Source organism: Rhineura floridana, chromosome 7 (genome assembly GCF_030035675.1).
Source record: "Rhineura floridana isolate rRhiFlo1 chromosome 7, rRhiFlo1.hap2, whole genome shotgun sequence".
Lineage (NCBI taxonomy): Eukaryota > Metazoa > Chordata > Lepidosauria > Squamata > Rhineuridae > Rhineura > Rhineura floridana.
The window spans coordinates 64,936,555-64,962,343 of record NC_084486.1 but is presented as its reverse complement, the minus strand read 5'-3'; the positions used below and the strand labels follow the sequence as shown (position 1 = coordinate 64,962,343).

The 25,789-nt window shown below is 40.9% G+C and overlaps 2 protein-coding genes and 1 long non-coding RNA gene across 19 annotated transcripts in view; 2 read left to right on the top strand and 1 right to left on the bottom strand.

The window, feature by feature from the left end:
• TACC2 (transforming acidic coiled-coil containing protein 2) overlaps window positions 1–1,358 on the top strand; it is a 262,416-nt gene extending 261,058 nt beyond the window's left edge. For all 11 annotated transcript variants that reach the window (XM_061635785.1, XM_061635784.1, XM_061635786.1 and 8 more), the window contains one exon: window positions 842–1,358. In XM_061635785.1, coding sequence (XP_061491769.1) covers window positions 842–907 — 66 coding nt within the window. In that variant the 3' untranslated portion in view covers window positions 908–1,358. The remainder of the gene's footprint in view (window positions 1–841) is intronic.
• On the bottom strand, window positions 1,320–13,980 carry LOC133389008 (uncharacterized). 2 transcript variants are annotated; one of them, XR_009764003.1, is made up of 4 exons: window positions 13,874–13,980; window positions 3,695–3,833; window positions 3,254–3,351; window positions 1,320–1,926 (listed from the first exon to the last, which is right to left on the bottom strand). It is a non-coding gene; the product is annotated as an uncharacterized LOC133389008 (long non-coding RNA). The 2 variants fall into 2 exon arrangements; XR_009764002.1 differs by lacking the exon at window positions 1,320–1,926 and having other exon boundaries at window positions 2,103–3,351.
• The window catches only part of BTBD16 (BTB domain containing 16), a 66,795-nt gene continuing 54,483 nt past the window's right edge, over window positions 13,478–25,789 (top strand). For 4 of the 6 annotated variants that reach the window (XM_061635792.1, XM_061635790.1, XM_061635789.1 and 1 more), the window contains exons 1-4: window positions 13,478–13,596; window positions 21,384–21,607; window positions 22,612–22,678; window positions 23,558–23,717. In XM_061635792.1, the coding sequence (XP_061491776.1) occupies window positions 21,501–21,607; window positions 22,612–22,678; window positions 23,558–23,717 (334 nt within the window). In that variant the 5' untranslated portion in view covers window positions 13,478–13,596; window positions 21,384–21,500. Of the gene's footprint in view, window positions 13,597–14,788; window positions 14,867–16,239; window positions 16,314–21,383; window positions 21,608–22,611; window positions 22,679–23,324; window positions 23,377–23,557; window positions 23,718–25,789 lie in introns of those variants that run through there. The other 2 variants (XM_061635793.1, XM_061635794.1) reach the window with 2 other exon arrangements.

Here is a 25,789-nt window from a genome sequence, read left to right as displayed (position 1 = left end):
TGGGCAGAATTCAAGCTTGTTGGGTCTGCTTGTTTTTTACTAAGACCTCAAGATCCACCAACCAGAACCAAGTGCAAAAGACATGCATGTGGCTCTGAGCATATGCTGAGCCTAGACATTTGTTGTCAGTACCAAAACTGGAGCTCACTGTCCTTTCCCACAAAAGTCACTGCTGGTTAGATTTCTTCATATCAGCAGCCTAATACAAATTGTCATTTTGTAGTTGCTATTTTTAAACAATTGGGAGACAGAAATCTTGCAGATCTATTGCAGATCACTTAGAGATCTAATCTTTGCCCACCCTGACCTAAAGTCCCTTCGGAAGCATTGGTACAGCAGCATTGATAGCTGCTAGCGGGTTGGGTCCCAACCTCATTACAGATACATTGTGTCTTCCTTTCTGTGCTGGAACTATGCTTCCAGTGCTACCAACTGATCCACTGGTGCAATGATTTATGGGACCTGTAGCACATGGCATGGTGGGGCTGCGCCACTTACCTGACCTTGTTCGGGATGAGTCACTATTGCATACTGGGATGGAAAGGGGGAGGGATAAGGTGGCAGTGAGGATGGCATGGTTCAAACACACTGGCAGGAGCACCAGATTAGCTCCAGATTGGTGTGTTTGCTGAAGGGGATTCAAGTGATGCAATCCTACTGCACCATCCACTATTGCATAGGACCAAGTTATTACTCATTTTGACTCCATATTGTGTTGTCATCTAAAGAGAGACAGGGAAAGGATATCTACTCAAAATGTAAATATAAATATAAAATGTAAATGTAAATATAGCATTGCACTAACAAATGTTTATCTTCTTTGCTGTGTGTTCTATTTCAGAATAAAGAAATAGAAGAATTGACAAAGATTTGTGATGAACTGATTGCCAAAATGGGGAAAAGCTAACTTTTAACCAAAATCCTGGATTTCAACCTTGAGTGCAATATGATCATTGGCACACTGATGTCCACACATTGATGTGAACAGAATCTATTTTCACTTTTTTGTATGCACTACTGTATTTTTCTTTCTTAATAATGTTGATTTGATTGTATGCAGTACTAAGAAAACTATCAGATTCCTTGCTATTGTTTGCAGTTTTTTCCGTAGAATAATTCATAGCAAGTTGATCTCAAAAAGTTCCTGTATCAGGGAGATTTGTCAAATTCTTTAATAAATTACAATTGATCGTCCTAGCTTTCCCTTCGTACATGAGTTCCCATGTTGGATGTCTTTTTCTTTTCTTTTTTATTTAATATAAATGTGTATTACTTGCATGGGGACTCTTGCCTTAAGGAGTGTAAATTTGATCTGCATTTGCTGATTTGTAAAATAAAAAGAAAACTTGAAAAATGAAGGTGATTGCCTCTCCAATTCTTTATTATAAATTCAAATTTCCAGTTTGGAAAGGAATTTGGCTTCATTCTACTACTTTGGTGTGTGCTTTACATGTTTGTCTTGCTAGTTATTTGCCTTCCAGGCTTCTGCAGTGGCATTTTCACAAATGACTTGAAAATTGCCTTAGCTATCCCCTATGCATGTTTGATATTGCCACTGTTGCAGCTCATTCTGATTCCCCACTCTGATTCAAAAGTGTGACTTTTGTTGCTATAAGGTCAATTCCAACATACTGTAGGAAATTACTACAATGATGAGCTTCAAATATGGCTTCTGAACTTGGCTATTCTGTGTTTATGCCAGAACTGTAGCTGTTGTACATAATGGTTCTTTTCTTTTTCAAAGTGCCCCTAGGGTGGATCTAGGAGGCTTTAACTTTGGTGTTCAGGCAATCTTGCTCCAGTGCTGATGCTGACTCTGTTCCAGTATGCAATCTGTGCATTTTGATGTGGGATGCTCCTCTGTCTGCTCCTTCACACGGCTTGTAGGGACCGTTATGAGCTGTTATTTTCTAGGTATAGAAGATCCTGGTGGAAAAGGTAGCTGGTTTGCTCAGGTTATTTTCCATGGTCCCTGTTATGCAACTGTAGCACTCAACAAGATGTATGAAAGGCTACGATGTGAAGCAGTTTTACTCTTAATAGCTGTTTTTATTATGAATCAATTTGTAGTATTGATTAAATACTTGAGCCAAGGCTGCCGGCAACAAATGTGGAATGTGTCCAAGGTAGATGTTGAATCCTACAGTTTATTTATACAAAGGACTGTAGTGCATACTTAACTTCAAAATTAGGTAGCCTTATTCATTGCAATTGAGCCACTTTTTTAATAACAAAGTCTCAGACTTTACGAATGTGGATGGATCTTGCTAAAATTTGGTTTGAGCTCTTAGCACCTTGCAGGTTAAGGCCTTGTTTAATCCAGGAATGGAGACTCCCCCCCCCCAGACCATGGGCCAGATACAGCCTGCAGCTGAATTTATTTATTCAACTTATTAGCCACTTATCTGGCTGAATTGTCAGTGGCCCTGAGGATTCCCTCTTACCCACCAGCTGTTGAGCAAGGAGCAGCTGAGCAGGAAAATGGCTATGTGCAAAGCATGTGATTATAGGTTCTTCCTCTGCAAGAATATAGGTTGCAAGAAGATTGGCACAGGGGAAATAGCAGAGAGGTATATCTGTATTCCTTGCATATATGCAGAAAGTGTCATGTATTTTGCAAATGCATGCATGCAATTTTCAGGATGCAGTTGCATTTTGAACTTTGAGGCTTTGAAGAGCTGTAAGGCAGAGCTTTCAGTTCAGTGGTGCATTGACCTTATTTGCACTCTTCTGTTGGCATTACAGAGTTCTTACTGCCCTTTACAGAGTAAGGTCATTTTACAAACTTTGAAAAAAAAAAAAAGTCTAAAAAAAATGGAAAGTGAAACTTGAGTGCAGTTCCTAGGAATTTGGGAGGAAGGGCGGGATATAAAATTTAATAATAATAATAATAATAAGCCTCTGTTTCAATGAAAAATAGCCGTGTGTGTGAGAAAGATGGGGTTGTATCCAAGAAAGTTATCCCATAAGCACCCATCTGCCAATCTGCTGTGGAGAGTTGAAGGAATCCCCAGAACAGATTGGGGGGGGGCACAGGGATAGGTCCTTGTGATAATGGTATGACTTCATTGGATGCAACCAATTGTCCATATGTTAAGGGTGCATGATTGTGTGTGGTCCTGGTCCCACATATTACTAGAATGTAGAATAATCATCATTCTGAAAAAGTTAATCTGAAACACATAAAGTCTGCCTATATTTCTGTGAGTAAGATGCCAATTGGTGTCAAATAGTTTCTGTTAATAGGTCTTACTTCCAATTAGGTATACATATGATTACAGCGTCATTTAATGTTGTGGCAGAGAAGACATTTTCATCTAGATGATGATTCAAAGTTATTTCCTGAGAAATCTGTAGAGAGAGAGAAGTACATCTAGTTGGAAGGATAACTCGAACAAGCTAGATAAGTAGCATTCTGCGCATCTCTTTATCCTTTACATCATCCTCCATAGAGGATTAACTATGCTGAATAAGCACTAGAGCTTTAACAACAGTTTGCTTTGCCTAATGATACATTTCTTGTCTCCATGATGAAGCCATTTGCTGGCCTCCTCAGCTTGCTTTTCACAACCCAAAGTAAGTAAATTTGCTCCATTCTTCCTATTTTAGCATACTTAGCACATTTAGTGCTTCATATTTTCAGGTCTGCATTATTTCATTGGTTTCATGAAAAAATTGTTCTATGGAGCCTTACTTTTTAGAGCAATGCTCCTGTTGCTCATCTGCTGCACCAGGGGAAAAAAGTGCTCCGAGTGAAGCTTGGAACTCCTACACCTTGCAAATGTGTCTCTTTAGATGTTGAATATGTTTTTTTTAATCTTCAGAATTCAGATCTAGAGACCAGCAAGAGAAAGCAGTTCAGTATCCTGCTGAAACTGAAATTTACAGGTTTTGGAATTAGTGATATTGTCTTTCTTCCTGCCTGACAACATTCTAATGAAGATAAAGGAAAGCTACATGTTACCATTTCAAAGATCTCACTTTTATTAGGAGGCAAGGTGGACATCACACTTCTCAGAAATATTAATGTCTTTCAATGCAGAGTAAACATAAATCCAAGATGTTTATGAACTATTCTACTTTTTCACATAAATATTCACATGAATGAAACCCAATAAAATTACTTTTCATTGGTTTCTCTGTTATTCTTTGGTAATGTTTGTGTGCAATATAAATAAGATTTTCCTCCTTTTAAAGCTGAGATCAGAGTTAACTTTCAAGAGTGCCTTGCAAATAAGACCTTCATTTGTTTTTAATTGATGACAGGTGAGGCACTGCAGTGTTATACATGTGTGGGTACAAATGATGAAGAATGTAATAGACAAGGTTCTGAACAATGTCCAGGGACTTCTGATGCCTGCGCAATCATAACAGGACAGTCAAGTAAGTTGGTTGTATAATGCTAAGTGGTGTTTGCTAATTTCAAACAATAGAAGCCTCTAAGAATTTTGTTAGTGAAAGGTACAAAAAAAGAAAAACAATATAGGTCATAAAACACAGCAGAATCATTTACATTTTATCTTTAGCATTGTTAATACATTACATTTTGGTCCACTTTTGCACAGGCAGTCATATGTAGTTACTCTACTATTGACTGTCCATAAATACACAAATTTTAATCCCCAATTCTGGGGGACCCTTTAATCCAGATGCTTTAAAATTCTGGGGATGTTGTATGTATTCTATTCTCCCTTATTTTATAAAATACTGTATTCTCAGTTAATTGTGGGTAAATTTCATATAAAAAATCTAACTAGATGTTTGGTTGCTTTTGTTAACTCGAACATGAGGGATTATCCATAAATAATGTATACCTTTATTTCCTGCTAGTCCTAAGAGGGGTACGGTCATTAATATATGTATATGAGAGGGGGGTAAGGTAAGATGGTATGAGAGCATAGAACATATCTAAAAATCTCAATAGTAGTTGAAATAAGCACAAGCATATTTCAAAGGCTTACTAAGGTGCTGAAGTAAGCCTTTCATTAAAAAAGCAAGGTCCCTCTTAGCCATCCAAATGGAGAAGAGAAGCCAGAAGGAGCTTTCCATACCAAAAATCAGGGAGGTTTGGATGGAAAAACCTAAAACCTGTACAATTTCTAGGTTTGGATGGAAAAACCTAAAACCTGTACAATTTCTGTCTAATTTTTATAACCTTAAACCTGTGACCTTTGCTAGTAATATCTGACTTCAAAAGGGGCTCCAATAAACATTCTTCAATAACTGAGTTATTTAATTTCAGGTTATAGCAAATTAAAATACATTATTTCAATGTCACTTCCCTGATTATAATATTAACCTGTTTGCACTTTATGAACATTCATTTCTTGACTCTTGAAGTTACTCTTAAACTGGATTTCAGACAGCTCGTTGTTATCACTTATAGTACATGCCAGCATTTCCTAAACAATGCTTTTCTACAGACAAGACCCTTGACTTTACCTGTAACCATCAATATAACTGCTTTAAAGCTTCAAAAACATTTCCAACAGATGTTCATTGTATCATGTTACCAAGCAATATTAACAATACAAGCTTAACCAAGGACCCTTTATCTTAAACCCCTTAATAATCTTTCTTCACTTTTCTGAAGGTAAACAAATATTTAGGCATGTTGGCAGATATTGATTAGAAAACACTGAGATAAGAGTTCAAAAGTAAGAGGTATAGTGGATTTCTAGGTGAGAGGTTGACTATATCAAGCAATATAATACTGAACATAACTCATTCTCAGCTTTTCTCAGTATTTCTATAATAGGCATCAATACAAGAATAAAGCAAAGATTAATAAACTAGGCAGCAAGAATTTACAAAGTTTAACTGAAAAACTTAACATTTCTTAAAGTAGAAACAAAAAAAACTTGGGATCACAGTATCAATATATTTTGCTCTAAAATACAGAGCAATTTCTCTGGATGGAGTGTAAAAAAAGAGACTTGTAATAGACATGTAGATATGCAGCTATACTTCTTGATTGACCAAGGACAAATAAAATGCACGAGGTAGATAAAATGTCTTTATAAAGCCAAATCAAATAAGATTGCTCCTTAAAATGTCAATGTCTTCTCCTAGGATAAGCGGTTTGAGGATGTGAGCCTAGATGTTCCAACTCAAACTAATAAGATAAGGAAGAAGATAAGCATAGATGGTGTAATATGTTTTGGATGTCTCCAAATCTATTCTAGGTGGCATGGTGAAGTCATGTTTGTATAGGTCATTCTGTGAGCGGGCATGAAGGGAAGGTTCACGAGTACCTGGAGTGACCATTCACTGCTGTTATTCAAATAACTGCAATGCCAAAGGCCTGGGCTCAAGAACCATTCTCTCCACTGGCTACTTCTCTCTACTGGTCTCTGCTATCTTGTGGCAGCTGCTTTTTAACCTGGAGTGAAATTTGAACTGGGAAGGAAGATGGAAGGGAAACTCTCAAACTAGAGCTACAAGGCTGTATTTGAATCATGGGGAGCAGGAAACCCAGATCAAGAACTCCTATAAACATAACACATATCATAAAAAGCAGTGGCAGTTATGGATGTCGTTTGGAATGGAGGGCGCAGAAAAACAGACACAAATCGAAACAGTTGGCTTCAATCATACGTGTTTTCTATTGAATCTGTTCCAGTCTTATTGTTGGTTTCAATGTGATTCTACATCAGGAAAATGCTATAGAGGGATTTGGATGCTGGGCATATGACATTGTACTCGTGATGCTCAAGAACCTACAGTGATGATAACTCTTAATTTTCACTGGAAGAAACACATGATTTCTAATTGTGCATGTAATGGTTTTAGCTGTATTTTATGTTTTTAATCATGAATGTGAGACTCCCAATGAATCACCTTGAGAGAGCTTGGCCTGAAAGATAGTATAGAAATACTGGAAATAAACAAATAAAATGGTTAAGAGAGTTAAGCTCTGTCCATAAGGAATGCTCATGTGTTGAATCAATGTGTTAACAGGGCTATGCAGAGTAGCTCTACCCCAGCATTGTGCACACTATCTTGCCGCGTGTGAGCATTTATGAGCAGGCCATTATTCTGAAATTAATCCAGCAAACAAACAAAACACAGTGGCCAACAGCAACTGTGTAGCATAGTATGTGAAGTTTAAGAATTGTAAAGAGCCTCTCTGTAAATATTACTAAGTGATGTCATTTGAAATTGGGTTATGTAACAATATAACTTAGCAATCCTCAATGAACTCTCATAACAGGAATTCTTTATCATTAATGGTCTGTTGGAGGGGAAAAACTTATTGGAGGGGATAGAAGCAATCCCATTATTCAAAATGGTACACGGAGCTGGATTTTATGCTGCTGTGTAGCTTTGGTACCATCCTGCATATTTCACAGGCAGTACACTGTTGGAAATTCAGGACTTTAGAATGGCCTTGTGGCATTGGGTGGATATTACTAAAACATAACTGGGGAAAGGAGTACAGCTCTATCTGGGATGATCCCTAGGGAAGATGCTCCAAAGCCAGAATAACCAACAACACAATTTCTAGTCAGTAGGCATCTTACGCTGTAATCCTGTCCCTTCCTACCCGAGAGTAAGCCTTGCTTCTGAGTGTATACGCTTGTGCTCTGTGAACTTACCCACTAATAGCTTTATTTGGGTAGGGAAATAGTTCTAATGTCCTAACCAAATATAGTTCAGCTCGGTGTTCTGTGCTCATCCAAGTTTCTAATGCAATCAATCAGGTGGAGACAGAAACTGTTGAATGCCTGTCTCTTCATGTTGCTATACCCATTAACTTCAGCCTGATCTTCCCAGCAGTTCAACACTGTAGAGAAGCTATTGGGTTGGATCCAGAGTTAAATTTGAGTAACAGAGCTGGCAGAAGCTGACTTAATCATCCCTATACTCCCCATGGCAGCCCTACCCCCACCCAAAAATGCTTCACTGAGAGTTGGGAGATCTTGCTGAATGGGTGGGCTGTGGCAGATGCTCAAACACTTTAGAAAGCATCTAGTGCCTTTAATGTTTAATGTGGATTTTGTTGGCACACATCTTTGCTCAGTCTGGCCTTTAGCCAAATGGAACTCAGCAGACATACAGAGCCATGGCTCCAGCAAATGAATAAATTAAAATGCCAGTGAGTCTGATATATCAAGGATGACAAAGAAAAGCAATCGACTCCCTTAGCCTGTTATGGAATGCTCTTAAGGTTCACCTGGATAAATTACTGTTCTTGCACAATGTTGCTCAAGCTGTCATGTCCATGCATATGGAAAGTTGCCTGTCCAGCAAGGTGTGAGCCATGTGCAGGCCCTGGACTTGAAAGTGTTGGTTAAAATTGCCCACTTCAGATGTAATCCTGCACACAGCGACACACACAGGTTGTCTTGTTTTCATTTTATGTGCTAGTCAACAGTGCACAGGAACAGAGCCCTGATTGAATATCTTGTGTGTACCAGTATGTTTAGCCCACAGCTATTCGACAGTAATACTTGTAACCCTTGGCTCCTTTTGACATTGTTATATTGGGCTGTGCAGTTAGCAGCTGTGCTTGCCTTTTGGTAATGCTTTATAATGGCACATATCTATGGCAAGCACTAACTTTATATCCTTGTATATGTTTGTCTATGGTGGAAATAAATGCATTCAGTATATGGCAATGCAATGTGTCTGTACTGTTTCTGAACTGGAAATGCTAATCATTGCATGGACTCTGCAATCCAGAGAGGTGATTACTGACTTCTTTGTGATGGGAGACCAGATACTCCCTGGCCAAGCTGCCTGGGAGCCTAAACCTCCTAGCAATGATGTTTTATTTACTGATGAATACACTAGGGGAGCTTGCCCCCCCCTCCGCTCACCAGCCAGAGATTCCCAAGCACACTCACACACTCACAAGGCATCTCCACAAATGCCCACCTAGGGGCTCATTGCTGCCCTGTTTAGGCAGCTTACCAGCCTCCTGCCCACCCAGACGGCTTACTGGCTTCCGGCATTGTCGCTGCTGCCCACTCCCCCCACCTGTTTTCCCCACCTGCTCACTTGCTGCCACCTGCCAGCCACTTGCTTGCCTGCTCCGGCCCCCATGCCCCCCCCCGCCTGCCATCCATGCTTCCCTCACTTCCTCGCCTTACTTGCCTGCTGTCCTGCTGCTGCACCCTGTCCACTTCTTGGAAGTATACTTTTAGAAAGAAACAAATTAAAATTCCTGTTACATGGTCCCCAAAAGGAATAAATTACTATTACAATGGTTCTGAAAGGAACAGATTACTTTACTGTTACTCAAAAGTAATCACTATAATTACTTTTGTTACTTTTTTAAAAAAATGGAGTGCCTACAAGGTGCTGACCTTGGCTACTGCATATCTAAGTACCGAAGTACCTAAAACAACATTAAAAATAAACACACAGAGAGAAAGGGTAGTAGAATTTTTTTTTATCCATAAGATTAACAGAATGACATAACAGAATCTCACATCCACCCCCCATCCCCACCCACCAATGGTGATACCCCAACCCACATATACTTTTTCACTTGAAATCACATTTTTACACTTGAAATGCTGCTTTTACAATTCATTTCTGTTATGTCTCATCTTTGCTCAAAGAGCACGTCAGACAAGGAATGACTTTTTACAGTCATTATGTTGCCACCGGTACTGAACAGGCATTCTACTGTGGCTGCGTTGTGCTGCAAAAAAAATGCAGCACCCCTTTCAACTAAAACACATTTTGATCAATATGGCAATCCCCTATCTGCAAAGAAATATGCAAATTTTAGTACTTTACTAGTTGCCTTTGCAACTTTTCTTTTTGTCAACAGTTTAACTTAGAGGTAACTTAATCCTGTACATACTTACCAGGGAGTAAGCCCCATTGAACTCATTGGGTAGACATGTATGCACGATTGAACTGCATCATAGATGCAGTAGAACTTAAGAGACAATGTAAAACTTAAGAGACATAACGTAGGTAAACAGAAAATGCAGACATCAAAAGTAAGCCACCAGAATAAACATCCCTTCTCCTGCAATTTAAAATGTAGTCTTGCCAGCATATACTTAAACTATGGAATTTGATACCACAAAAAGCAGTGATAGACACCAACTTGGATGGCTTTAAAAGAGGATTAGACAAATTCATGGAGGATAAAGGTATCAGTGGCACCTACCAATGATGGCTATGTTCTGCTTCCACTGTCGGAGACAGTATGCTTCTGAAAATCAGTTGCGGGAAATACAAGTGGGGAGAGTGCTGCTCGTGCACTCAGGTCCTCCTTGTGGGCTTCCCTTTAGGGCATCTGATTGGCCACTGTGAGAACAGGATGCAAAGCCAGATGGGCCACTGGTTGGATCCAGCAGGCTCTTCTTATGTTCTTGTAAGTATTCCAACAAACAACAGAAGGTACTTGTGGGGCCTTACAGAGCAGGGATAGCCAACATGGTGCCCTCCAGATGTTGTTGAACTACAATTCCTATCATCCTTGATAATTGGTTATGTATCTGATGGGAGTTGTAGTCCAACAACATCTGGAGGGCACTATGTTGATGACCCAATTAGATTAAAACAACTCCCTTCCCACCTACCCACCTGTTTCAAACATGTCCAGAAAACTATGTCTCTTAAATTCTATGTCTGACAGCATGTTCCTTTCAGAGGTAAAAATTAACCTGCAATCCTATATATTTATCCATTTAACTCAATGAGGCTTAATTTGGAGTAGACATATATAGGACTGGACTCCACCAGAATACATTTCAGCATTTCAGGGGCTGCACTTTGTTAATGCTGTACCCAGAGCTTGAAAGTAACTCATTACAAATAATGAGTTACTTGTAATTTATTACTTTTTTTAGGTAAAGAGTGGGTAACTTCGTTACATTTTGCTAGTAACAGAACGAGTAGTCATTTCCTTACTTTTGAGCAGCAACTGTAACATTACTTTTGGGCGTTACTTGGGGGTGAGCAGGGAAAGTCTTCTGCTCCTCTGATTGGTGGACAAAAGACATGTGCCTCACACTGGGCTTCTGTGCAGAGTTGCTCTTCCCTCGTGCTCTGTGTTAGGAGGCCATGAGGGAGAAGGTGGAGAGGGAGAAAAAGAAATTTATTCAACAATGGAAGGTGGTGGAGAAGAAAGGAGTGGAGGGAGAAAGCCGGAGGGAAAGGATGAAGGAGGCAGCAGTGGAATGGAGGTGAAGAGCTATGGAGGTGTGTGTGTGTGTGTGTGTGTGTGTGTGTGTGTGTGTGTGTGTGTGTGTGTGTGTGTGTGTGTGTGTGTGTGTGTGTGTGTGTGTGTGTGTGTGTGTGTGTGTGTGTGTGTGTGTGTGTGTGTGTGTGTGTGTGTGTGTGTGTGTGTGTGTGTGTGTTAGGGTTACCCTTTCCAGCTTTCAAGGGTGATCTCCAGAGTGCCTGATGGTGGATCTCCACTCTTGCTCGCTCTACTGCCCTCCCCTGCACCTGCCTGCAAGCCCACTTGCTTACTCCCTCACTCAACCTCATCACTCCCCACCCCTGCTCTTGCCCCCACTCACTGGCTCACTCACCTTACCACCCCACCCCTACTCTCTCACCCCTCTACTCGCTTACTTGCTCACTCACCTTACTGCCAACCACCACACTCTCTCACCCCGCCCGCTCACTCACTTTGCCACCCACCACACACCCCACTCTCTTGCCCCTGCTTGCTCACTCCCTCTCTTGCCCTACTGCCCCCCAACCCCCACTCTCTCACCCCTCCAATCACTCACTTGCCTTACCACCCCACCCCCGCTCTCTCACCCCCTGCTTGGTCACTCGCCTTACCGCCCCCACCCCTGCTCTCTCACCCCCCACCCCGTTCTCTCACCCCCCACCCCGTTCTCTCACCCCCACTTGCTCACTTGCCCTACTGTGCCCCCCGCTCGCTCACTCCCTCACTCACTACTTCTCAGGTTTTTTTTAAATAGACATTGTTGTCTCACATTTAATCCTCCCCAAGACGGTTCATGAGAGAGTCAATAAAATAATTTTAAAAAATCTTGTCCCAATAAATCTTCCCACCTGAAATAAAATACCATGTCAAAGAAAAAACACTTGTCCTGAATATTGAACCTACTACACTCACATAGGTGCTGAACTCACCCAAAGGTGCTGTTATTTCATGTGTTACACCAGGGGATAGATGATCTGGCCTTTCAGATGCTGTTGGACTACAAACCCCATCATCCAGGTCCATCGGCCATCCTGGCTGGAGTTGCTGGGACTTAGTCCAGCAACATCTGGAGCACCATATATTGTCTCAGCCTGAGCTATCTCACAGGGTTGTTGCAAACATAAACAAGGGGAGTAAATGGCAATGGTCATAGCATTCACAAATCAAAAGTAAATCTGGGGAGCAGGGCACACACAAGTAATAAGATGTCTGACAGACAGAATGTTAAAAGGTGAAGCTTTCCTCATAATTGTATTGCCATAATAGAAAAGGCTTACCCAATTTAATTTCTACCTGCTCCACAGCTGTTAAATGCACAAGAGCCCTGATCTTCTGCAATGCCAACCCTAAACCATGCAAAGAACCCACACCCACCCCTGCAGAATTTGGGCATTTTTTAAAAAAAACATCTGTAACTGTATGAAATACAACATTCTCAGGCAAAAAGTGATGAGACACTAGACATAAAAACATACACACAAAGCCTTGACAAACAGCAACAAAAATACTCTGAGCATGAGCATTTTCACATTTTAAATTTTTACTCATCATTGTTTTTGTTTATTTACTGCCTTGGGCCAGTCCCTAACTCTCAGCCTAACCTACCTCACATGGCTGTTGTGAAGATACAGAAGGCAGAATTAAAATGGCTGCAAAAGGAGACTAAGGCTGCAATCCAATACATGTCTACTCAGAAGTAAGCTCCATTGGGTTCAATGGGACTTACTCCCAGGTAAGTGTGTACTCCAATACATACTTGCCTGGAAGTAAGTCCCATTAAACCCAATGGAACTTACTTCTGAGTAGACATGTATTGGATTTCAGGTTAGTATTGTATTTCAAGCATCAAATTTTACTTGCCTTAACCAGAGTGATGCATCGTTGTACTATAAAGGGTATATTTTTTAACCTCTTCACTCCCCCAAATTAATACAACTTCAACACTTCAACCAGTCCTTATCTGGCCTAATCAGTGCAATCTTATACCCAGTTTGATTTACCTGAGAGTAAGCTCCATTAAACATAAAAGGACTTACTTCTGAGTAGACCTGTATATATTGTACTGTAAGTTAACTATACAATCATTTTTAACAAGTGCCTGGACAACTGCCTGTTGGCAACTCTTTGCATTGGCCATGGGGAGGGGGATTTTTTAATTTGCACAAAATATCTTCCAGAGAAAACCTTCCTCAGAAGACGAAGATGCATCTTGGTTGTTTAGGAAGAAAGGAAGGGCAGGGAAGAAAACTGGAAGCAGCAGCTCTTTAGGACCCTGGCCGCTTGCTGCTGCAACTTCTGCCTGTCTGCTCCTCGCTGGCTGGGAAGCCATGGCTGTGAGGAGACTTTTGGCTCTGCTTCTTGCTTGCTCAGCAGCCCTGCTACTTCTGGGTGGCTAGTGAGTGGCAGCAACTAACTAGCAGTGGTGGTCTCTCGTCTCTATGCTGGTAAGAGAGGGGAGGGGAGGAGAGGAGGGAGGCGGAGGCCACTGCTCAGAACTTTGTGCACCAAACCACGTGCAAACCCCCATGCACACACACTCAGCCAGCAAGCATAGTCTCTCTCACTCAACCACCTCCCCGGACCCTGCCCTGCCACAAAGCAAACATTTACCCCTGGGGTGCAAAAAGTGTTGCAGCGTTTGGTTGCAAATGCAGCAAAATAGCCATAGAGAGCTACTCCCTTGCACCAAGCACAAATACACACACACACGTTGTCTCTCACCTCTGCAGTTCTTCATGTCCGTTTTGCGGCTGCCTCCTTGCCCTCCAGCTCCTTTCTCCCTCCACTCCATTCTTCTCCACCACCGTCCCTTTTTTCAACCATTTTTTCTCCACTCCACCCCTGTCATGCTCTCTACCTCCTCCCTCGTTACCTCCAAAACACCCACAGAGCACGAGGGAAGAGTGACACTCTGCACAGGAGCATGTGGTTTTCATCCATAAATCAGAAGAGCAGAATGCTCCCCCAGTAATGCCTAAAAGTAATGCTGAAAACATTACAATTACAGCTCAAAAGTAATAAAATTATCCCTCATTTTATTACAATCAAAATGTAAAGAAATTACCCCCTTGTTCCTAAAAAAAGTAATAAATTACAAGTAATTTGTTTTTCCTAATGAAATACTTCCAACCACTGACCCTGTCCCCATGCACGATGGCTTCCAAAATTATTTTGTAGTTAAAAATATTTATAGACCACCCCCTTCTTTAAAATATCAAGGTGGGGTAAAAGAAAATATGTAACTACAAGAAAACATAAAATACCATTAAAAATACAAAATAAACATTAAAATGACTGGCTCATCTTTAAAGGTTTAAACAACTGAATAAACCTGTTTAAGAGGTGTCTGCAAATTAGCAGCGGGGATGCCTGCCAAATCTCTGCTGCAAGAGCACCAGAGCTGCTTCAGAATAGCTTAGCCAGGAAAGTTCTCAACTTCCTCCTTTCCCTGGCACAAAATCTTGGAAGGTTCCCCTTCCATGGCAAAGGAAGGGGCATTTGTGTTTCTCTTTTTGCACTACAAGTTATCCTGTTTTTGGCTGGAATGAGATGCCACAGTGCAAGGCAAAGTGAAAATGGGCTGGTGTCTACAAAACCCCCATGGACAACAGTGATTGGTCACTGCAGTAGGTAGCTGGGAATATTAGCCAGTTTGGCTAGAGAAGAGCTGCAGAATCTCTAATACTGGAGGCCCAGGAATTTGCTTCAACAAAGGTCAGAGCTAGATTGGACCTAGTAAGACCCTGCATCCTCTATATAACGGGTGTCTCATGCTTGGAAAGAAGCATTTAGAACACTCTGGCAAGCAGGACTAGGAGACTGTGGTCCCTAGAGCACACTTATAAGGAGGTTTGGTTGACTGTTTGGGCATAAGTGCTTGCTGGTTCTGGGATTTAAGATGGGAGATAGCACACGCGCACACATACCATCATATCTCTCCCCAGTTTATACTGCTGGTTTGACTGAGCTATACAATGTCCATAGCTGCTGCTTAGTCATTGGTACCTGCTCTGTTGGAGCTCTCCAAGGTTTTGAAACTCCAGCCTGCCTTGTACCCCAGCATGTTATGTGGGCTTCTGCTTGAGATAAGTGTCAACATCTGATTTCTAAAATAGCAATGAAGCAAAGAACCGTGGGGATTTCATCTTGTCTGAAATGGGGCCTCTGTGAAGGCAATGCCTTGCATTTTTTCACAGCAGAAGCTAGTTAATTAGGCCCAAGCAAGAACACCTGCTTATCAGTGGAGCCTGATTCAAACCTTATCCTTTGTTCCTCAATGTGATGGTGTTACCTGATGTTGGGGTTCTACTTTACCATCTTCTATCCAGGCTATATCTCTGGGGAGATGTGGAACCATGAAGTTATTTTGCTATTTACCTCTTTGTAAGTACAGGTTAGGCTAGACAGTTTTGTTATTTTTGTCTGTGACTGTAACTTTCTGTGTATTTTACCTGGTCCTCAGGGGTGTGGGATTTTATAGGACATTGGGCCCAATGTCCTGTAGAATCCTGCAGAGTTGCATAGCGGAACAGAGAGTTTTGAGTTAGCTTATGTGTGTGTGTTTGAATCTTTGCTAAGATTCTACCTTCCCTGCAAATTAGTCGGACAGAGGCTTTAAGCTTTAAAATAAGAAATAACTACTTTATTCTGGAAGTACATGTTTGATAGGAAAGAGTTCTATATCTAGCTAACTAGCTATGTTGGAGCAGCCGGCACTGGTCCCAGTGCTAGCCCTCATGCTGGTTGAGAGACAAAGGAAAGATGTCTGCTCCCCTCTCGAGAGAAAGAAGGCAATGACTGGAAGGAGGGAAGGAACTGACATCAACATTCTTTGCATATCAGTCTAGCAGGAAGGAAGAGACAGCAGGAGATCAAAGGACAGGTATAGCCTAACAACCAAGAGGTCTCCTCTCTAGCTATGCCTTTAACTCCATGCAGCCTCAACCCACAAGTTGGAGTTGAACCTCATACATTCCAACAGTTTTAAGGAACCAATCTGCTGCTTTTTTTGTGCACTTATATTTTATTTAATAAAGCTACCTGTTATTTATCTGTGTGTGTTAATTACAGGTGTAGTGTGGCCCTGAATCTAGTATCTTGGCTACTTAACCACGAACTACCGTATATTGGGTATTTTGCCTAAGGCTCCAGGACAGGGAATGTAAGTTTGGTTCTTGTCTGTTGGAATCCTTGGCAGGTGTATTTCTGGCACTTTGGGTTTCCCCTTGGCCCAGAGTGGTTGACCAGTTTAAGGGGTGGTGGCAGTCTACCTACCTTGCAGGGTTGGTGTTGGTTTACACAGTCGTGGTGAGAGAGGCACGGGTTGTGCCTTGCCAGGATCAATTGCTGTGGGTTTGTGAAATGAGTCCTGGGACTGGACCAGGCAGGTTCATGACAGTATGAACACAACATCTGGTCAGAATTCTGGCTTCCGTATTCAGCACTAATTGGAGATTCTGGGCTATCTTCAGAGGAAGCCTCATATGTAATGCATTGTAATAATCCAACTGGGAAGCTATCTGAGCATGGATCACCATGACCAGACTAGTCTAGGAGTGACCACAGCTGGCATGCCAGCTGTTGCTGGTAAAAGGCATTCAGCTCCACAGAGACTTCTAGTGACAGGGCTGTATCCAGGTAATCCCTAAGGGGCATACCTGCTCTTTCTGGGAAGTACAGTCCCATTTAGAACAAGCTGAACCATTTTCTGGGACACAAGAACATTTCTGTCTTATCAGGCTTCAGTTTATTGGTCTTCATGTAGTCCATTACAGAATTCAAGTGCTGGTGCAGCATTCCCATAGCCTCACCTGGCTCGGAAGCCATCAATCTATTGATGATACTCAATTGTATATTTCTTTCCCATGTAACTCCCCATCCTCAGATGACCTCTCCCAGTGGCTTCAGAGAAATGTTAAAAAGCGGGGGGGGGGTAGAATGGAACCCTGTGGGACCTATAATACAATGGCACTTAATAAGTTCTCTTATGTTAGCATGAGTCATTATGTCAAAACATCATTCTTTTTAAGAAAGACACTTCAGATATTCAGCTGCAGTTGGTCAAGTTTTAAGTCACTGTGATGAAATACTAAGTGATGTGCATGCAATATGTGAATCTGCCAGAGAAGATATCCACTGTGCAGAACCTTCAAGTTGGCTGCTCAGGCTCAGCCAAGCCCTGAGAGCACTTGGTGACTTTTGCTGAGTAATATTCCTTTGTTTCAAATAAACCAGTAAAAATTACCTGCCTTATAACATTGACTATGAAGCTCTTTGCACAATAAAAACAGGGATGACCCCATCTGGATAAGGAAATGCACATGAAGAAGGTGGCTTGCTTCCACAAGTGAATTGCTTTCAAGAACAGCAAATACAAATACGTAAATGTGAATCCACATCTCAATGTGCATGTTGTCTGTCTATGCTGTGTTATTTTTAATTGGCCATGCACTGCCAGTCCACATTCTGGTGCAGTTAATCATATGCAGCTACATACAGTATGACCAGAGTAGGAATGGAGTACTCATTTATAATAATATTCAATCAGAACATAAACTGTATCCTTGGACCAATTTTCAAGGCAGTAATAAATAAATAATTAAAGACTGTTACCTTCTAATATAAAAACAGGTTTTGGAAGAAAAGCAAAACTTGACATCTTTCACGACGTTAGATATAAAATCCACTCTATAAAGTTCTGTGTAACAATTTATGTTCTCTGTTTGATTTGGATGAAATATGCACAGACTTCCATTTTAATACATCTTCTCAACTGTTTTAAAAAATAGAAGAGTTGGCTCACAGTAGCTGTTATCCAAGTAAAGGTGTTCTTGCTTAGGTCCCATTGACATCTATGCAAGAAGTTAGTAGCTTCATTGATTTCAATGGGATTTAAGTACGTCTCATTTTAGTTACAGCGGGGACTTAAAAGATTTGAGGATGTATGCATATGCTACCATGTTTATCAATAAATGTGTTTTCAGTATAATGATTCCACTTTGCATTGCTTTTTGGTCTATATTAAAGGAGAATGGCTTTCATGGCCTTTTTATACAGCCATGGGAGTGGCTGTATACTGTAGCCAGCATTGATCTTTCTCATTCTGCAATGTTAAATTGAAAATACCCCCATGCCATTCTGATGCTTTCCATAAGCTCATTTTAAAACAAAACCTTACAAAATGTATAATCCTGCTTAACAACCCTCTAAATTTTCATAGTGATATGCAAAACAGTCAGAGAGAATCGAGAGTTCAAAGTGTAAAAACAGAGAGAGAAAATCCAGACCCCTTTTGGACTTTTTTCTGTCAGAGTTCTCATAATTTGTTGAAATTAATTAAAAATCAGCCATGTTCACAGAGTACCTGTAATCCTATTACTGACCTTGCCCCATACTATGACCTTCATCTTCTGCAGTTTAAAAGTTCAAAATCCACCAGGCATTTTCAAAATTAATTTATGAAATTTAGCATTGAAGTCAATGCTAAGTCCAGGCATGCTCAGTAAGAACCAACTGTCAGTGTTTGAAAAGCCAGACTCACAACTGCTGGGCTTGCCTAATCAGGGGGCCACACCCAGACCAGACCTTTATTTCACTTTAGACAGTCATAGCTTCCTCCAAAGAATCATGGGAAGTGTAGTTTGTGAAGGGTGCTGAGAGGAAACTCCTATTCCCCTGACAGAGCTCCAGTGGCCAGAGCGGTTTAACAGTCAGCTGCTCTGACTGAAGCTCTGTGAGGGGAATAGGGCTTCTCCTAGCAACTCTCAACACCCTTCACAAACTACACTTCCCAGGATTCTCTGGGGGAAGCCATGGCTGTCTAAAGTGGAATAAAGGTCTGGTCTGCGTGTGGCCAATGACAGCTTTGGTTTAAATTTGGGTGGGAGACTACATGTGCCTGCTGTAGAATAAATAGGTGGGGGAAACGCTTAAAAAGAATAATACTGTTCACAATGTTTTCCTCTTGGAAAGGAAAGGGGCTTCCCCTCTGCCCAGTGCTCACCCACCCAATCTTCTCCCCTCTCCTTTCTGCCCTCCTCCTGCCTTCCCTCCCTGCCCCTACCCCAGGTCAGTTTCGCCTATCCTAAGCATGATTGCCAAGGACTAAATCTCACTGAACTCAAAAAGCATGCAAATGATCAAACCTTCCTTCTCCTCCCTCCTATCCCCTATCCCCTCCCCCTTGCCCCTTCCCTCCCCTTCCTTGCCCCTCCTTCCCTCCCCTTCCTTGCCCCTCCTTCCCCCTCCCCTTCCAATCCTCTTCTTTCCCCCTCCCCCCCTCCCCCCTTCTCCTCCCCCCATGGTCAAATTTACCTATCCTATGCATGATTGCATGGGAATAAATCCCATTGAACTCAATAAGCATGCAAATGATTAGACTTGCCTTTCCCCTCCTTCCCCTCGCCCCTCCCTTCTTCCTCCCGTCCACTCTTCTTTCTTCCTCCTCCCCTCCAGCCCTCCCTGCCTCTTTTCCTCCCGCCCATGGTCAGTTTTACCTATCATAAGCATGATTGCACAGGAGTAAATCCCACTAACTCAATAAGCATGCAAATGATCAAACCTGTCCTCCTCCCCCTCCCCCTCCCCCTCCCGCCTGCTCCCATCTCCCTCCCCCTCTGCTCTTCCTCCTCCGACCCTCCCCCTGCCCTTCCTCCCCCTCCTCCTCCCCATCTCCTGTGGTCAGTATCACCTATCCTAAGCATGATTGCAGGGGAGTAAATTCCACTAAACTCAATAAGCATGCAAATGATCAATCCATTCTCAGCAAACTGGCACAGGATCCCATTTCTTACCCCCGGATCAAAAAGCAGAGGAATCCACTAATTTCCTCTCTGATCTCCTCTCTGAGATATTGTAATGCCCTATAAATTTGTAAAAATGCAAAGAACACAAACAAGACATGTGCTGTGCTGATCTTGTTTTAGAAGGGAGGAAGCAACAATATTAAGACAGTTGACAGAGTTCAGATAGTCACTTTGTTTGGTTTACTTTGCAATTTTAAGTGAAGTTTCCTATAGTAAATCATTTTCTTTTGCTTCTGTTTCTGTGAATATGTGAAGTACATCAACATTTTGCAACACTAAAAAAAATCTCCAGAAACAAATGTGGAATAATGGCATTGACTATTCTGCATAATAGTTTCCAATGGACATGAGTGTCTCAGTTTTCACAAGATAAAACAGTGGGAGGTGAAATATATTCTAGCAAAATTATAGGTGTGCTCTATGTTTTTAATTAACCATGCCCACCTTTCCTTAAGTGGAGTAGTTTAAGCATAGAAGGCTGAAAACATTCCTCTTGGGCAGGCCAAGTTTGTTTTTCCCAACAGGTAGAGTCATTGTTAAGTAGCAACATATTATAATCAGTCTGATTTTACAGCAAACTGCAGTTTCAGATTCAACTGTTAATGCACACAAAATAGAAATAGAACATAACCTCCAGTTTGAAATACAAAAGGCTATTTTCACCATCATATGACATTGAACAATAAAAAGGCTTTGAAATTAATAAAAATAAATTTAACACATTTCTAGGATGAATAATGAGAGAAATATAATTTTTGAGGTTAGATTCTCTGTAGAAACAGAAGTAACACATGAAAGAAGCTAAGTAAGAAGAACACCGACAAACATACAAAAATGGAATTCTCCATCTTTGGAGAGGGCAGGTGTTGCCACCACTCACCATATGCTCAGAGGCACATGTTACCAAATTCTTCCAAGCTACACCTATACCCAATAGATACTTCTATCAAACTTTAAAAAGCAGGAAAAGCTATACTGGAAGTGAATTGGACTGTGAAAGACCAACCAAAATTGTGTTTGCATTTTGACAAATTTGTAGGGCAGTACAATATCTCAGAGAGGAGGTCAGGTCTCCTGCTCCCCTGGTCGATTCACTATATTTGCCCAATTTCCCTGCTTTTAAAGTTTGATAGAAATATCTGTTGGCTATAAGTACATTCTTAAAGTTCAAGGTTTTTTTTACCTAATAGTGAATTCTTTCTTGTATGTGTTGTCCTAGGAACAGTCAGTGCTCTAATAAACATTTCCTTTTGAAAGACATTTCTTTGCAGACATACTTTCCCCTAGCATTGATCCAGAAGTGAAGATATCCTAGAGCTGTATTGTGATGCCACAGTCAGAATAAGATGACATAATAGTGTTCTGTATGTATGCAGACACGACCATTTGTTGCTGCTATTGAGGGCCTAAAGTCATGTTTTTTCTAGGAGAAAGGTAGAGGGAATATGGGAAGCATCTTGTAAGCCTTTCTTCAGCAACCCCTAATAATCTCCAGCTGAGTCTCAGCAGTAAGCCAGAGCACCATTTATGAACACTTGCACACCATGGCTCGCTACAAATATCTCCATGGGAAAACCCGGCATTCCATAGACTTGCTTCAGCTAACTTCTTTTGTTCCTGAGACACCTGCTTTAGATAATAAAGAACATCTGTAAGTAGTGGTGAAAATGTGGAGAAATGGGTGGTGCCAGATGGTGAAGGGAAAGACTCTTCTGCTTTTGAAGATGCCTTCTAGACTCTAGAATGTGTGGTGCTGGCATTCCAGAAGAGGGTGGAATGGCTGTATTGTGAAAGGAAGTGGGGGTAACAGAGAATCTGCAGTGCATCTGACATCATGCTGCTGCTCTGCAGGGCTCAGTGGCCCCCTGAAAAGATGCTATGGACATTCATTTATTATTATTGTTATTGTTGTTGTTGTTGTTATTTTATTGTTATTGTTATTATTTTATTGTTATTGTTATTTTATTGTTATTATTTTATTATTATTTTATTGTTATTATTATTATTATTATTATTATTAATAATAATAATAATAATAATAATAATAATAATAATAATAATAATAATAATAATAATAATAATAATAATAATAATAATAATAATAATAATAATAATAATGACACTTGCCAAGGTCTCCAAATGACTTACATTTAAAAACAAACATAATATATTATACTATTAAAAAGTCTTATAAAACATTAACATTCTCATACATATACTTACAGTGTACACACACACCATAAAAACCACAGAAAGCTTGCCAACTATCTATCCAGCTAAGGAAAACTACAGGACAGGAAACAAAGAGGAAGTGAAATGGCCATTTATTCTTTTCTATATGCACATGAAAGAAAAGAAACAGATTCCTCCTTGAAAAAGGGATAATACGACTTACTTGTTGTATTTATATCCCACCTTTTCTCCAAGGAGCTCAAGGTGGCATACATGGTTCTCCCCCTCCTCATTTAATCCCCACAACAACGCTGAGAAGTAGTTTAGGCTGAGAGGCAATGACTGGCCCAGGGGCACTCAGTGAGCTTCATGGCTGGATGGGGATTCAAACCCTGGTCTCATAGTCCAACACTCTAGCCACTTTTAGTTTTGTCTTTCTGCTATTCCTGAATGTAACACTGATGGTGTTTCTTTAATCTCCAGTTATTTGCTGTCTGCTCCCTTTGTATCTCTGGGAGGACTTTCGCCAAATGAGAAGGAGATAACTAAGGTAGGTACGCTTGAGATAGCTTCAGATGACTAAGATCTCAAGAGCAGAATAAAACTGCTGACTAGCCAATTGAAGCTGCTGGTTTAACGTACTTACCACTTACTGTTTTCCATCTGGAAACAAAAAAAAATTGGGGGGACCAAAAATACCCCAGCAAAAAGCCCTGGGGCAAATTTCCTGAGAATACTATAAATTACATACCAGCAGATAAAAAGTTGGATTGGGGGTAGGGTTGTGAAAACTTTTGTCTCCCAACAACCCTCTCCCCCACCCAGTTTAGAAAATCCATTTGGAACATAAGCTGAATACTATTTTTTTTTACTATATTAGGTGGACTTGGGTATGAAAAGTTGGTGGATGAGTTATTTGTGGTGGGCCCTCTCAACTGTTTGATTTTGATTGAAAGAAGAAAGAAACCAATAACGTCTTAACTATAAAAAAGCAGAGATGTGCATGTAGGGATCCCTTGAGATTGCTTGGCTTCCTTTGAAACTCTTTAGATCTTTTGCCTGAGGGAGAATTTCCAAACTGACTTCAGATTTTGCTTTGGACAATATTTTGGTGTCAATTTTAGGTGAAAGATGTACTTTTTAAAATGATCGGTTATTGAAGTATAGGCACCAATTTGATTGAATACCTCTTTCAGTTGTGTGGGCTGGCAACCTAGAACAACTTCTTCTCTTCTTGCCCAAATGAAGGTAATTATTTTCATGACTGGTTGGGTAGTTTGTCCAGGGAGATGGGAACTCATAAGAGCATGGTAATATCCCTGCTGGATCAGACCAACAGGACTTGAAGGCAATATACACAGACTACCTAGCAATTTATACATATTATACTCTTTCTGAGGAAAAAAAGATGTTAATGTGTTTGTTTAAGATTGCAGGACCCTTGAAACAACGTTTTTTCCGCAAGCAAGCAGGGCTGACCAATCGCTGGCAATTTCCATTCAGCCCGAGTTGTGACCTACTGGGAATTGCACAAGCTAATAAAGCCACCCGAGTTGGTCTCAATGAGACCTTGATGAGAATAATATCAGGTAATTAAAATGGAAGCCCTCTCTTTAAACTTCTGTTGATGACTGTGTAAACTCTTGAGCTTCTTGGTGAGGTTGAAAATATGGCACTGTTACCTACAGAAAAGGGATCAAGTCAAGGTAACTGCATAGTATCTCTAGAAGCAAGACTGTAAGACTAGTCTATAAGACTAACATTAATCTCTTGAATGGACCGATTAGAGCAATCAGCAATTTCAAAGTCTTGCACTAAATAGCAACTGTGCATCTGGAAGAACTTGACTGAAAAAACCCTATAATGTGAAAAAGAGTATATTTTATTGTTCAGTTAATCATCTCTCTCTTTCTCTTTCTCTCTCATCTGATCTACATAGAAATCTAGAAAATTAGAGCAAGTAACCTATGTTTGCTACTGATATTAACAAAGGGAATATGTTTGGCAACAATAAAATGAAGTGAGATGATTTTCTGAGGCTATGATCCTGCACACAGGTTGTCAAGAAGAAGCCCATTGGTCTAAATCCAGCACAGATGTAGGCATGCTTAAACCCACTGATTTCTATGGTCTTATCCCTAACCCTGAGTTTGATTTAGGCCATTGAACTTCATGGGCCTTATTTCTGGGAAAGCTGGCATTGGACAGGGCTGTATATTTAGGATGTTTGAAAAAAATAGATGGGTTCATGCTCCTTTCAGCCTCCTGAATTTATGATCTGCTTCCTTTAAAGCTGTTGCTATAGCTTTTTCTTGGATTTGTCCCTGCTCAATCAGAATAGTTTAACTCCGCTTGAAGAGCACACTTCAAGGCTGCATTCAGACATGAGGTTTATTACATTAGTTTTACTGATTATAAAAGAAGACCTTCTGTCCTGATTTCTATCATTCCTTTCATACTGCAGTGCTTGTTGCATTATGGAACTGTGGATTTTTGATTGATATACGGCCATGTTGTGCTAAATTTCATTCATACCAGTGGGTATGGTGTGACACAACAATCAACATCATTGGACATATTGCTACTCACCCACCCTTTCTGCACATGCACATTTCTGTTCCCCCATGATTCCCCCATGAAAACAGTGGGAAAGAACTATATGCTGGTATACCACCCCAAATTTCATTGCTTCACTCCTGCAATTTTCTGGGGTAAGGGAGTTGCAAATGGATTTTTTTCTGGAAGCAATTAACACGGAAATGAGCACTAAACTCCCACTATATTCTGCTAGATCTCCAGAAGTGGCTTTTGAAATATCAAATAAAATGCAGAAATTATCAGGAAAGGAAACACTGGGGAAATGGAATAAACTGTTGTCTGAACGCAGCCAATACTTATACCTTCATTTTATACACAATGAAATCTTCATAAATGTACCAACTGATGGCTTGTTTTGGTTTGCCTACACCAGAGACAGGTAACCTAAGCTCGGGGGCCAAACTGATGCCCTCCAACCCTCTTCATCTGGTTTTTGAGACTCATCCCATGCCCCGCCCCTTCTCCCAGTTCATGCCTCTCACTGGCCTTGCTCCCTTCCTCCTTAAGAGCTTTTCCCTGGCCATAACATGTGACATAATAAAATACTGTATAAACTGTGAAGATGCCTCTTGCTTGCCTGGATGGAGAGGTGTGTATGTGCACGTGCCTAGAAAGCTCTTTTGTGGCTGGAATGTAGCCAACTGTATAAAGGTAAGATCGGAAGAGTCACATCTGTTGTTCCACCCAAATTTCCCTCTAGCTTCAACCACTTTTTGCCTTTCGTCCTGCTCATAACTGGTATGTGGCCTGTGGAAGGTTGTCAGGGAATGAATGTGGGTTACAAAAGGGCCCCCTCCTCTGGCTTACACTTACATATCAATTTTTTCTAGGATCTCTTGCATAAATAAACATGGAAATCCCCAGTCAAATATGATATAATGGCATATATGCCTAGTAATAGATTTCTAAACTGTAAGCATATCAAGCAGTCGCTTTACTTTTTTTTTTACTAGGGGCTGCTGCCCCTGCGCGCTTTGCACGCCAACCCTGGCACCGAATCCCAGGAATGCCAAGCACAGGTACCACACCCCCTCACTAAAATCCCCTAGTGTCCCCAGATGTT